At 37.5% G+C, this 15,450-nt stretch overlaps 1 protein-coding gene across 8 annotated transcripts in view; it reads left to right on the top strand.

Annotated features, from left to right (window-relative positions):
- Positions 1–15,450, top strand: part of NOVA1 (NOVA alternative splicing regulator 1) — a 225,969-nt gene that overhangs the window by 179,245 nt on the left and 31,274 nt on the right. For 6 of the 8 annotated variants that reach the window (XM_005309761.5, XM_065595389.1, XM_024111128.3 and 3 more), the window contains one exon: positions 7,173–7,244. The exons of the other annotated variants lie outside the window; for them this stretch is intronic. In XM_005309761.5, coding sequence (XP_005309818.1) covers positions 7,173–7,244 — 72 coding nt within the window. The remainder of the gene's footprint in view (positions 1–7,172; positions 7,245–15,450) is intronic. 8 annotated transcript variants of the gene reach the window in all.

The raw sequence follows: 15,450 nt of genomic DNA, 5'->3' as shown, positions 1-15,450 counted from the left end.
GCCTGACTTTAGGCACCCAGGTTTGAAAATGTCAACCTAAGTCCAGGAAGAGCCATTTTGATAATATATGGGCAGACTCCTTCAAATCATAGAGTAATTGTAGACATTGCATATTCCTTAAAAAGATTCTCCCCATCAATCAGCATCACTTCCTTTATTATCCATATAGATCTTCAGCCAACTGGCTGTCACCCAGTCCCCATATCTGCAGACAAAGAGAATGTAAGGAAATAGCTCCATCTTGGTCACACAAGAAGTATAAATATAGAGCTAAGTGTTATCAGAGAATCATAGGATTAGAAGGGACCTCAAGCAGAGGCACTGACTTCCCCAGTTCCCGGAGAGGTGCTGACTTCCCCAGTTCCCGGGGGGTGCTCGACCCCCTGCCCCCACTCCACCCCTTCCCCCAAGCCCTCACTGCCCAGCCTCTTCCTGTTCCAGCCCCTCCTCCCACCTCTTCCTGCCTCCAGTTCCCTCCCTCCACCCAAGCACCTCCTGCAAACTGCTGAACAGCTGACCATGGCAGGCGGGAGCGCTGGGAAGGTGAGGGAAGAGCTGCCCCGCAGGGCTGCTGGTGGGTGCTGAGCACCCACAGAGTTGGCACCTATGACCACAAGGGTCATGTAGTCATGCCAAGATACAGGATTTGTTGTATCTAAACCATCCAAGACAATCTGTATGCAGCACTGATGATTGCAGACAACCCCACCTCAAGACCTATCTGTAGCTTCTCATAATCTCTGAACAAAAAGGGTGACAAGATTGGCCTTGTGTGACTTCACAGCTGAGATGCCTTAAGGAGGAAGAGGAGTCAACGATCTACTATCCTCTTGGATCTGTCTGTATGAATAGAATGACTTTAAAGCTGTGCTTCCAAACCTTGCCAGATCTAGCAGTATTTGAAAGCACGTCTGATCTTTGTTCATTGCTCTGAGAAGATCATTGACTGTTGAGGCTAATAGCATTTCTATGCCATATCTAGGTCTGAAACCTGACTTGCTGACATTCTCAAAATTAAAAGATGCCAGATGCAGCTGGTGTTGGTCCCCACTACACACACAATGATTTTTCTTTTAAAAGATTTACTCTTGTTGTTATTACAGGATTAGGCACCTGGCGAAAGCTGGTGAGAACATTAGTGTTAAGAAATGGTTACTTAAGCAAACACATCATAAAAATCACATCCCATGTTTTTATATGCCTCTTATTTGAGTGTCTTCCTGCTCGCTTAGGCCTATGTTGATATAGCTTGTCACTCACGGGTGTGAAAAAACCATCCTTCTGAATAACATAAATTAAACTAACATAAGCACTCGTGTGCACATGCTATGGTGACAGAAGAGCTTCTCCTGCTAACATAGCTTCTGCTGCTCATGGAGGTGGTTTTATTATGCCGATGGGAGAGCTCTCTCTCATCGTCATAAAGTGTCACTAGACACACTGCAGCAGCGCAGCTGTATTGGTACAACTGCGCCACTGCAGCATGGTACGTATAGACATGGCCTTACTCTGTTTTATTGGTATATCCAGGGAGGACATGGGTGAAGAAGGGGGGGCTAGATCTTACCATTTTCCTCCATTCTTATAACAGGTTGCGGGGCAGGTGCAGGAGGGGAATGCTAACTCCTGCCTTTTTCCTTTATCCTCTTCTCCCTCTTCCCCCAATCCCTGGAGAGGTTCCTGTGCTGCAAAGTTATGCTCCCAGCCCTTGCCATTCCCAAAGGGCTCATGAGATGCTCTTTTTCAGGTAACATACCAGAGCAGGACTTTCTCTTGTTTTGTGAAGAGACCCTCATGGGGGACCATAAACCCTTCCAAGAGCTTTTTATTTTTTATGATATCCCCTTTGGATAACTACTAATCCTCACTTTAGCCATGTAAAGTGAAAGTCAAGGATAAGACAGCATTTTAAAACCTTTCATAAACGTCTGTGTGCATATATTAACTTTGGTCCTCTTTCTCCCTTACCTTTCACCCAGCATTGTTAATTACATTAGTGCAGATTGAGTGCAAAGTGGGTGGTGAAACTCTACCAGCTGAGAACTGAAGTGCTTTACACCCACTTTGCATAGGTGCAAAGTTACAATGTAGTGGCAAGTCAGATCTTCAAATTGTAATATCAACAAAATAACTTCTCTATGCTCTGGACTGTGATTAGTTAGCTAATATTAATTATTGCATAATCAAAACAAGCTTTTAAAAATCTATAGTTATGTATTTACATAACAGACCCTAAATGTTAAAGATACTTCATGATTATGATGTTGCCTCACTAGAGTCACATGTTAAGAGTTTGTAATAGATTAAAAAAATAATAAACGGCAGAGTGAGCAGTTGCAGGGGAGACCCCTTCTGGCACTGTAGAAAGCATACTAAGCCAGTCTTTCAGGTCCTCCAGCACAGTGATGTGGTGGAATCTTGCACAGCAGCTTTGTCTCTTGCCTGGCTTTAGTTGCTCAAACTATTCTGCCCTTAATTTTCCTCAGCAATGGAATTCAAAATGATAGTAAAGAAGTGTAAAAACAGGCCTGTTGATTTAAGCAATTTAAAATTAAACCACAGAAAGTACGTTCACGTTATTTTAATGATGCTTAAAAGTGTGGACTTTAAAAAAAGGCTGAAACTCAGTCTGTCTTTAAGCTTGTGTTATGCAAGATCACCATTGTTTGGCAAGCCCTGCCATAGCCAACTACAAAGTGGTAAACTGCATGGAGTTTCAACTTTAAATTTAAATGTACTATTTCTCTGTGGTGTTGTCATGGCTTTACCATTGTTTAACTGTGGTATTTTATTTAATTTTCTGCCTTTTTTCCCCATTATAAAAAATGAAAACAACCACCTACTATGGCACTAAGAGTTAAAGTACTGAACAGTTAACTCACTCAGTAGAATACTCGTGATCTGGAAGGTAAATATTTAATCTTATTTTTTAAATAATATTTAGGACAAGACTGTGCCAGTTAGGCACAGCTCAGCATTAAGTGAACTGTGGAGACTCCCCACCTCAGGAAAAAGTCTCAGAAAGCCTCCCTGAACACAAAGGGAGGGCACCTACTGCTACTGTAGCCAGCCAACTCCTTGCTCAAGGGTGTGAAGTATAGGTGTGTTACCGCTCTGTCTTCCTCCTACCTACTTTAGGATGTTATGCACCTAGAGGGACAGGGCGAGAGAGAGAGAAATCTCAGAACAAAGTGCAATTCTGTGTGAGCCACCTAAGGATGAAAACGCTTCTTGTATTCTCCCTAAATGCTGCACACTCTTGTGTGTGTCAGGCAGAACCTGGCTGTTGGTCAGTAAACCTTTTTTACTTTTTACTTTTGGAATCACTCTGTTCTAGAAGCACAAAAATATCTTATTACCTGTAAACATAAAATATAAGGAAGGCCATAAAATTTGGGAACAAAGACAAAAAACTCACTCTGGCGTGGACATTGTTAGTGAAGTTTTAGCTTGCTTCAAAATTTTATAAGTTCTTAAAAATGTAGAAATTCTGACTGGCTTTTTACTATAGCCTTGCTAGAGGGCAGCCTATAATTACTGGAGTACTTCGGTAATAGTATGAATGTTTCAGTCTTGAAAATTGAGACTCCTTACTGTAAAATCATCTTATAATTTCTAATCACTTTATAATTCTCATTCCCAGAAGCCTAATAACTTCTAAATTCAAGTGCTTGCCTAATGCAAAACCCTCACTAAGTTTTTAAAATTATTCTACACTATATAGTAATTCAAAATTGAATTATTTCCAACTTTCATTAATAAGCAATTCTGTCTAAAAGTCTATTTCACAGATTTTTTGTAAAGCACTTCAAGACATATAGATGAAACATAGTTTCCATTCATATGAAAGGAAATGATTTGTAAAGTAACCCAAAAAAACAAAACCCACCAACTTGCCTCTTTCTTTCTGAAAATTCTTATTCACAGTTATATTCATTAGGAAATAAATAGATGGTTCACATAAATACATATAACATTTATGTTATTTAAAGAGAATCATATTGGTTTATTTTGGTGGTGATGAAAGAGGTTTTGTTTGTATGTGTAAAAAAATGCTATCTGATTATATAGTATACACATCTGTGAAATCTTTATTAAACTGTGTTATCCAGTTTGTAAGTGACCTTTTCTCCATGATGCACTTGAGGGATATGTGATCTGAAAAACAACTGGAGTTAAAGAGGGTTGAGCATGGGGAAGATGGCTACAAAATATGCACAATGTACAAATTTAGAATCTAGTCCCGCTCCCATGGATCTTAATGGTACAGAATCAGGCTCATTTTATAATTGAAACATATTTGACAAAAATGAAGGCTGCATGAGTTAAGAAATTCTGTTTCTGTGAGGACGTGCATTAGTTTCTTGCATTATTTACAGTATGAAAAAGAAAATAGTGGTTATGACAGTAACCACAGAAACAGCCCCTGCCTCAGACATAAAACACTTTGATTTGAAAAGCAATTTGCTATACATAATTTTGAATATTTTGTCAATGGGTGTGTGTGTGTGTGGGTGTGTATGGAAAAATGTTTATGCCCATTTTGATGCTTGTTTATTAACAGTTGTTTTGTATTCAACTGTTCTTACCTCTTTTCATTGTATCGTAAAGAAGTTTTTGAGAAAATAAAATAGTGGAGTGCTTCTATTATGGGGAATGTTCTGGTAGGTTCAATAGACAGAATACATGAAATGTTAGCATTCCTTTTTTTCTACTGCCATATTTTTTCTGCTTTCAGGAGGTGAATGTTGTTATTAAATAAGAATTTTGTATATTCCAGCTGTTTTGTGTAACCTGTACTACTGGTAAACGGGGTATTTCCCAGTATTAAATTGTTAATATTTCCACATAAATGCCATAGTTGTACTTGCTGAATTCTCTCCAGGTATGTTAGACAACTGTTTTAAAACACCTTCTGATTAATTAGTGTTAGAATATAAAGAAACAAAACACACACAAATTAATGTTGGTGACACAAACCATCAGATGCCAGAAATATCACAATTGATGCCGGTGGTCAAAAAGTCTAATCCTCATCTTGGATTCTGAAGTGTCTGTAAAATGTTTTTTTGTTCTTTAAATATGTTTTAGATCGAGAACTTTAATCAGTTTAGTACAGGACACTTTTGGCGTGATGAGTTACAGCCTCTTTACTCCCTACCCCCCCATCCTGTTTCATAGTGGTAATGTAGATTTTTAACTAGACCGATGAAAATCAGTGCATTATGATCCACAACTTGGATTAAATTTTGCCCTGAGTTACACTTATGCAATCTCATTAAACCAGAAGGGTTGCATTGGTGTAATTGACCACAGTTAGCTCTGTAAAATCCATAATTCCTTTTAAAAATAATTCTATCCCAAACAAAGATATAGGATAAACAAAGCCATATACTATAGAGAAAGATGTGGGGGAATACTTAATAATTGATCTGTTTTTCTTTACAATATTTCCTGGTTTCTCCAGGTTTACATAATTTAGCAGAGCCCTATTATTTTTGAGGGAGCACATGGCAGTATGTGCTGTATTAGAAGCCTTTTGATAAAGCCCTAGCTGATGCTTAGGATAAATTATTTTTGTTTATGGTGAGTTGAAGGTATGAAATAGGAGCCTGTTTATTTATTAACATTTCTATTGCTTTTCTGATGGCTTTATTTACAAATATATTCTGAAAATGTAAAATAAAGAGCTCTACACTGCTCTGCATATAGGCCCAAATATTTAACACTGTATGCACAAAATGCCTGATGCATATCTATCTGCAAGCAGTAGTCTGCCATGGCATATAACTTTCTGCATACACACAATCTCAACTTGCTCACATGCTTTATGGGGTTTTGTTAGTGCTAAAGTATGTACACACTTTTAAAAATGTGGGTTATACTTTTTAGGACTGTAAATGAATGTTTACAAGTTTTGCTTTATTTCTAAGTAGTTCTGGTTACTAATTGTATGACAATATTAGGCACTAGGGTTGTCAATTTTGGTTGGACATGTTCCTGGAGATTTCATCACATGACATAATCTTTCATTAAAAGTTAATCTTTAATTCCTGGAGACTCCAGGACAATCCTGGAAGGTTGGCAATCCTATTCTACAGTATTTAAGTCCTTATTTCTCACACTAATATTGGTGTACTTTCAGATTTTCTAAGATATTTGAACATTGTTAAGATGTTCCAGAAAGTCTGATTTGAATGAGTATTGTATATTATGTCTTGAAAACTGAAATCTGACATTCTCACTACATTTATATAAAAAAGTTAATCTAGTAGGAACTAATATGTTTGAGAGTTATGTATCTAAATATGTACATTTTAAATAGAGCAGTACTTTTTGATAACAGATGTGTTCAAGTATTAATGTTAAGTATATGTCTAGGAAAAAACATATCAATAAATATGACTTCTCATTTTTGTGTGTGTTAATTTTGAACACAGGCTGGTGCTGCATTATTAACCTTTGCCCTTATTAAATTAATGATCTTTGAACACTAATGATAAATATATCATAGTAAATTGTTGCGATGCCGTTAGTTGCATGTTCATCCATCATAAGATTGATGTTTACATTTTTCACACATGGCTCTTGATTAAAAAAATCAGTGAATATTTTAGCAGTTTCTTTTATTGTTAAAAAACCTTCAGTAGCTGCGATTTTAATTGTTTTAAGATATGGATCAAATATTTTATGAAATTTAGTTTGTTGGATATAGTCAGCATACAGAGTGGGTGAATAATTTAATGCCAAAGTAAACTTCACCACTTCTTCCCAGCACTAGCCTTGTTTGCAGATAGAAAGTTTTAGTGTGCTCATTGAACTTGCTGGAATTTTTATTTACTTTAGTCTTTTTATGTACCCCAAGAAGAGGAGTGAGAAAAGAAAATATTCATGTGGTCAGCATATCTTTTAGTATTTATGTGAGTTCACCATCTTGATTTCAAGTCATGAATTTGTTTTTACAAACATATGCATGCATATTTACATGCATTACTTATTTATTCAATTGACCTTAAATTCCATTAAGTTCCAATGAGTAGGAGAAAGATTTTAGTCTTAGGCTTTATTTTAATTTTATTTTTCTGGTTACATTACTTTTGTTTGTTTATTTTTTAACTGTTCAGTCTAAGGCTTGTAAAGGTTGATTTGCTCCTGAACTGCTTTGTTCCCAGACATTGCCATCTTCCCCAACTACCACCAAGTCCTCTCCATCTGATCCCATGACCACCTCCAGAGCCAATCAGGTACAGTATCATCCTATCATCTACACCATACTTTTCACGGGTGACAGCTTGCAAACTGGAGAAAAAGATATGGTGGGTTAAGGATTTATTCGTTCATTCACATATATACACCCATAATCATAGATATCTAACGCATAAAGAACACTTTTCAGAACTTGGAAAATTAAATGGAAAAATCATTCTTCTCTAAATACACTTTTAATTTTTAAATCTCTGATAGTAAAATAGACTCTAAAATAGTAATGTTATTATTTTTTTAATCTTACTATTTTAACGTGTATTTGCAGGGTGTGTATTTGTGTATCATGAGTGCAGTAATTGTCTGTGTGTGTATGTTTGTGTATGTATATACGCACACACATATGTAGTCTCTGGATCCCTTGTAAAATAGAATGGAATTATCCCTAAAACCATATTTAAATAAATGAATGTGATATTAGGAATTGTATATATTTAATTTTGTTTTTTAATTGTGACTTGTATGTAATGTAGAGGTATTAGTATTCAAACAGATTATGTAGTAAAATACATTAATTTGGAAATAAAATTTAATGATGAAAAATAAAGTAAAATTAAGTCTATTTTAAAACATTTTTAATTACACATTCCTTTGAGGTTTGATTACTTCTAATTTGGTTCTTATTTTTTAAAATGCAGATACTGTAATATTATCAGTAAATTATTTTATCAGACTGTTTTATTTTTCTTTGAACTGGGTAATATGTGCAGTTCGTTATTCACATAATCATCATATTGTTTATATTGTTGCTTTACTCCTTTATGTAAAGTTCCAAGTTACTTACTGACCTTCATACTATCAAGAATTAGGCATAGCAGTTATTCAGTGGCTGATTTTAAGATATACCTGTGAACTGTTGATGCTAAAAATACCCTGTATGTATTTTAATATTTACATTCAATGTGTTCATTTTAACACATACTTCGTTTATTTTTGTCAGCTTCTCTTGAGATCTTGTGCAAATTTTATTCAAATCTCAAGAAGGGTTTTTTTTGACAGCAAGCTGTTTTTTCCCCACAGATAATTAACATACCTCTGAATGATTGGTGCTAGAATAACTTGTGATAATTACATTAGAACTTGTGTGCTGTGTAAATAACCAGGCTCAACATATAGCAGTGCATTAAAATTATATATATAATATTTTGATCATTATAAGAGAATCTGATGAAAGTGACATCTGGCACAAAAACATGATGAAATTTATTTTCAGGGAGAAATTTTATAAATAGAAGGAAGGAAGCTTTGGTCAGAGAACTATATGTGGTACTATCCCACAGGTTGATTTGAAACACTTGTATATAGCCTGCTGCCACTCCAGCAGTGATTATTTGCCTTCATCATCAGTTAAAAAACAAAGATAAAAGGTTAGCAGAAAAGGTTTTTTATGTACACCATGTTCAGCATTTCTTCTTTCTGTATCTGAATGTTAGACTTATATGTACTTTAATTAAAAAGTATTTAAAATATTGAGCAAACTATTATTATTATTATTATGCTATTTTAATTGTCTCATTGCTTTCTTTCTTTCTTTCTTTCTTAAGAGGCTACCTGATAATTGTTGTAAGGCCAAGCATTCATTGTTTGCAGGGCAAAAAAGGAGTGTTTATTTAACAGGAAGCATGATTTTGTGCATGTTGATTCAATAGCATCAGAGATATACCTGCTTTGGATCTATTTCTTGAAGTTTGAGCTATCCAAGATTTAGCTTAGAGTATCAGTATACGAAAAATAAATGTGTTTACCTATTTAAAATGTTTTGCTGATCTTCTAGAAAAGGTCTATGTGGAAGAGTTTTCTAATAAAATCAAGTGCTGTATTGAATATTCAAACCGGAGGACAAATATCTATGTTTCTGTGTCCTGTCCAAACGTCACATTACATTGTTAAATATATTTTATTCGTAACCTGTTTTTCTATTTATTTCTTATACAAATAATCAGAATCTCTTTTGGACAGTATTTAAAAAGGTGTAAATGAAGAAAGATATGAGAACCAAAACTGATGCCTGGAGCTGTATTTATCATTAATTTTGAACATTCTTATTAGTTTATAATTATTTTATCCCCCACAGTATTTCTTAGTGCTGTCTATCCATTTCAGCAGGAAGCATGTGGCACATGATAAGGCAATTAAGTCAAGGCTTTGCTGTTCATTCTGGTGATAAGTGACGTAGCTGGCAATTGTTTCTAGACTGTAGCAGTGATTAACATTCAGCACCAGTATATCGACAAGTATCTGCACTGCGGCTGTCACATGAAAATAGGTTCCAGCATGGTAATCTCAAACCTGTCAGTAGTTGTGTAAGTAACCATCACAGGAGGACTGGAGAACAAAACAAATGTTTGTTTTGATACACTGCTGTAGTTGTGATGATTCTTAACTTCAAGTAACTGTATAGATATGTATATTCTCACAAAACATTATGTAAAGATAACATTAAGCAGCTGTTTTAATTGGACAAAAGTCAGGAAATTCAGAGTCAGGGTTGAAACTGCATACATAATATATGCTGTTGTGCAGCTCTTATGAGATTTAATATCACCCACTTAGAGTTTTTGAAATAACACAATATCAAACATTATACTCAAGATCAACAGGGTGACTTAAGCAGGACCTGAACAAGGATTCATCCTGGGGAAAGATGGGCATGGGTTCTGCCTACGTCAGGGGAAGGCTACTTTAAACTGGGGCAGAGGGCTCCTTAGGAGTCGTACTGGGGGAGACTACCCAGGGATATGCAGTGGATGAGCTCATCTCTTGCATGCTGTTTCCCTGCTCACTGTGGAAGCTGCCAGCAAACTCTTGTTTCCTGGCGAGCTTGCGTTATGGGCAGCTTATACTTGTGCACCCTGTCCTCGTGCACACTTTCAGCCAGTAGAAGCCAAGAACCTGATTTTTGCCAGCAGACACTAGGGTGACCAGATGGCAAGAATAAAATATCGGGACACATGGACGGGGAGGGCAGCCACAGGCTCACAGCCCCCACTGGAGCCATGGGGGAGGGAGGCGAATAACCCAATGAAGCTGCATGTCGGGGGCGCACAGCCCCGGCTAAGGCCCCTGCCACAGGTTGGAGGTGCACGGCCCCAACAGCAGGCCCCGGCCACAGTCCTGCCGCAAGCCGTGGGTTCGGAGCACACGGCCCTGGCTCTGGCCCCTGCCGCAAGCTGCGGGTCAGGGGCACACCGCCTCGGCTCTGGCCCCTGTCACAAGCCTCGGGTTGGGGGCACACATGGCCCCAGCTCCCGCCGCAAGGTTTTTGTTTGTTTGTTTGTTTGTTTGTTTTTTAGAGCTGGAGCAAGGGGTTGGGTCATGGGAGGGAGTTCGAGGTGCTGACTCTGGGAGGGAGTTTGGTCGCGGGGGGTGTGTGGGCTCAGGCAGCTCCCCAGAAGTGGTGACATCTCCCTCTGGTCCTAGGCAGAGGTGCAGCCAGGTGGCTGTGCGTGCTGCCTCTCCTGCAGGCACTGCCCCCGCAATTCCCATTGGCTGCAGTTCCCAGCCAATAGGAGCTGCAGAGCAGGTGGTCATGGCGGGGACAGCACGCAGATCCCATCTGGCTGTCCCTGCATCTAGGACTAAGAGGGAGATGTCACCACTTCTGGGGAGATATGCGGAACCAAGTAGGGAGCCTACCAACCCCACACCAACAAGAAGCCAGGCAACCTTATAATATCAGGACAAATGGCATCCCAATTGTACATCGGTCAGGAAGCGGGACAAAGAGTTAAATATTGGGACGTCTGGTCACCCTAGCAAATGCCACTAGAACCCTTGCAAAAAATCTGGTCTATTTTATTTCTACCTTTGAATATTTTGTTTTTTTGTCAATTTAAATTAGACGATTACCACTTTTTTACATGATAATCTTTCTAAGAGTTGTAATTCTTTTATGTAATTATCTGTTTATGAATTATCGCTATTTTTCTATTTAGCTTACAGTAATGGCTATGTGTCAATCAGCAGTAAGCAGAGATTCTCTAAAATGGTTTTTGCACAGTGGAACATGGCAAATCCTTCAGACCTGTTACTGTGCGGTATTAATTGAATTGCCATGGATACAGCAGAAACCTAAGAGATGTTTGTTGCAAGAAGCTATACATCTGCAATTGCTATTGTTAAAATGCATTGCTTATATTATCTTACCAGAGTGCCCATGGGCATTTATCCACATTAAAAACTAATGAACTGCAAAATTTCAGTTTGAAAAATAAAAAGCCAAGGATGTTAAAATTTGTAGTACTCAAAAAGCATTTGAAACTTGCCTCTTCTGAATGTCTATCATGTTAAAAGGCATCACCCAATTTTCCTATTTTTATTTATATTACTTTTATGCTGAGAATTTAAATTTTGCCCGAATGTGAACTTTGTCAGCCATGTTAGTAGTGGAAATGTTGACAGACACTGAAGGACAGCAGTAAAATTGCACTGCTATAATAAATGTTCCTGAAATTGGAGGAATATAGCTTTACTTTTATTTATCAAAAGAAATAAATCAATTTTACTTCTCTGCAGTATCCTTCAGGTGGGAGATTATTTTTCAGGGTGATGAATAATGCCATAAACATCATATTAAAATGGTTGATTTGAGGGCTTTTCCATCCCGAAGACCTATAAAAAGATACAATTTTAATAGTTGTGTTAACAATTATTAAATAGCAGTAAAGTAACAAAAGTATTTCTCAAACGTGTTATGTGATATTTTGCTTTGTTTATGGGATTATTTCTAATTTATTTGACATGTTTTACAGATGCACATTTATTTTAGTTTAAAAAAAATAAATTCTGTACGTGTAGTCTGCCCTGTAGGGGAGCAGTATATAAGTGTAGCACCCAAGGAACAGCAGCACAGGGAAGTAATTATGCATCAGAAATGTACATTCCTTCCCTAGTTCCTCCTTGCTCCACATGCACAGCAATCTGCACTGACCAGAGAAGCTAGTCCACTCTCCACCTGTCTCATCCTTCATGCTCTGTGGAAGTAATGGGCTTGCAACACATGCTTACCCCTAGAGATTCAGAGTCAAGGTTCAGGAATACCACACATGGGTTAAGCAGGGATGGTCTTACCCATCCTCATGGGCTAACACAGGTGCATAGGCTGGGTCATGATTTGGACATACTATTAAAAACTACTTTTATCAATCTAATAAATAGCCTTCCTGCTCTTTGTACCCAGTTATATTTTAAAATAGTGCACTGATTTTATCACTGGTGATTTATAGTTATATCATCATATCATCTATTTTACTTCTGTTTTGTTAAAAATAATATAGATTAATATGTGTTACGTACAAAGATATGATGAAGTCAGTGCGGTACCAGGTGGATGCAAGGATCTGCCCATTCATTTCTCAGGGCCTAAGACTCTTCGGGGCCATTAACTTAGTGTTCGTGTGTGTTTGTACAGTGCCTAGCATAATGGAGCCCTGATCCTGCTTGGGGCATCTGGTGTCTGCAATGAATATATTAAATAATAATAAATCTCAATCCTGATCTCTCAGCCCCAGACTAATCTACCCAGAGACGTGACCTAAAATGCCTTACATATAAATGTATTGGGAGTTTGTGAAGTTGAACAAAAGACTGAAGTGATTAATCATATGGTATTGGATAAGAGAAATTGAATTCTGACCTTCAGGAAGTGGGTAACTGCTTGGGTACAGAGTTGTGGGCAAAGAGAGATTGGAATCACCATCCTTCAGTAATGTTGCAAGAGAGACTGGTAAGAACTAGTGTGGCATAGGGGACAGCAGATGACCTCAAGGGTAGGAATCAAACAGGCACATGTGAGTTGAAATAAGCTTGTATCCAGAAGTAGCTTTGCTCATGGCATGTGCTACCACAAACTACTTTCTTATAGTTGAGAAATGAAAATAAAAGTATATTTGTAAAAATGAAAACAGACTGTTCATAACACTGAGAGCCTAATAGTTACCCTTACATTAGAAATACATCATTTGCAATCTGGAAATCCCATCACTTCTGAGGCTAATTTCGTGCTTCTGATTCTGAGACAATGGGGCTGATTTTCTTCCGTGACAGAGCAGGAGGGCACAGGGGTGCCAGTTCCAGCTCCCTGATTCTCTGAGCCAACCCAGTGCTGATGATGCATAGCGCTGTGTAGGCAGCTCTAAGATCTGTTACTGCAGTAGAGTAATTTAATGGACCTTATGTCACTGGAGGATTGCCATAGTGGAGAATTTCTTTGTCGTGCCTCTTACCCAACCCTGTATGCCCTTATGTGACCCTTATGCCACCTAAATTGTGCAAGAAGAGAACCTGCCCCAACGTACTATTACAAATCAATCCGACTATCTGTGATTAGCAAGATATATGAAATAGGATAGTTTCTGCCCATATCATTGTAACCACACCGAGCACATTGTAATACATGGAAAGGAACTCAGTTTTCATAATTTCCGAAGTAGTAAGGCATGTAGTTAATTTGTTTTTATTTTTTTATATATATATGTTTATATATGTATATAAACATACACTGTAAAGATTAATTAACAGATCAGTTTGTAGATTAGAATATGTTATATTTGATATATGATCCTGTGTAATCAATATGATGTCTGCAACACCCTTCTGGAACCCGCTCTTGTGGATTACTTGCCACTATCATTTGAGTGATAAGTAGAACTGACAGAGACAGTCTCATTAGTGAGACAGAGTTTTGTAATAGTTACAGCCCAGGACTGGCAGTTAGGAACTCCTGCTACATGGATTCTAATTCTGACTCCATTACTAACTACTTGTTTGGCATTGTGCAAGGCACTTAGCCTCTGTTTCCAAATTTCCTAATTTGTAAACTGGATGTAAAAGTACCAGTTTACATAACCCATAGGAGATTAGGAGATCAGGATTAATTATCTGATAGTTAATTTCTATAAACTATAAGTGTTGGGCATAATTATTGTTACAAAAGTTTCAGTATCAAAGATATGTCCCAGCCTGTCTTCCGTGTAACCCAGTGTTGTTGTACCTAACTGTAGAGTGATTTGCGGTAATCCTGCTCTTATTAACTGACTGAAACATATTAAATTGTGCAAAGGTAATCCCTGAAGTACTCCCTTAACTCTTACCAGTGAGTGAGGCTGTCTCAAACACCCTGAATATATGTCATCTCTAAGAGAGGGGGAGCGAAATGGGGAGAAATCTTTGATTTAGTCTTTTGTTATCATTATGATAATGGTACTGAGTTCTGTTTCCAACTCTGACACAGACTTTCTGTCTGACTATGGGTAAATCATTTGACCTCCCTGTTCCTCAGCTCCCCATCTTTAAAAGAGAAGTGAATTGTTAACTATCTGTCTCTAAAATATTTTGATCCTCTGATAGGTCATTAGAAGTGCAAAGCTATTATTATTATTATTATACTTTATTTGAACAGAACATGTGCTCAGATATCGTCCCTGTGGGAAGTACAGAGAGCAATTAGACAGATATTGACCCTTTCTCACCATCAATCTAGTAGTGAACAAGTACAGAACAGCTGTGGGAAAGTGTGTTTAGTCCCAGAAGACACTAATAAAATCAAAGAAACCCAGGTCATTCTCACAACAGTGATACACTGTGTGAGAGGGGCTACTCTTAATGGGTATCTAATCTATTGTATTTCTAATGCACCTATCACCAGAGGATCAAGTACGGCAGTTAAATAATGAAAAAAGAGAAAATCTATTTGTGGATGGATTACTCTAATTAATTTTGTTGTTATTCAGACCATGTGTTACTCTCTCAGACAAGCACGAGTATATCTGGAAATATTTGTGAACCCTGAAAGTTTAACAAATTCATACCAGAAATTTGTAATTTGCTATTAATCATTCATTATTTTCCTGTTGAAAAGTTTGTCATTGAATAAGGAAGCAGAAACAATATCATATGACTAATCACACACTGTGAATTGTGAATAAAGAATAATGCAGAAGTTGTAGTGAATGGATCGTGGAGCACTTGGGGTCTAAAGAGGATTTGTCCAAATCAGATATCAGAGATATCAGATCAGGAATTATTCACAATCCCCTCATCTCACTCCCTCCATGCCCACCCCCCAAAAAAGCCTAAATTTATAAAATACACCTCTACTCTGATCTAACGCTGTCCTCGGGAGCCAAAAAATCGTACCACGTTATAGGTGAGACCACATTATATCGAACTTGCTTCGATCTGCCGGAG

This window comes from Chrysemys picta, chromosome 4, assembly GCF_011386835.1.
Source record: "Chrysemys picta bellii isolate R12L10 chromosome 4, ASM1138683v2, whole genome shotgun sequence".
NCBI lineage: Eukaryota > Metazoa > Chordata > Testudines > Emydidae > Chrysemys > Chrysemys picta.
The sequence above is the reverse complement of the archived record's forward strand: the minus strand, read 5'-3'. Positions and strand labels throughout refer to the sequence as shown.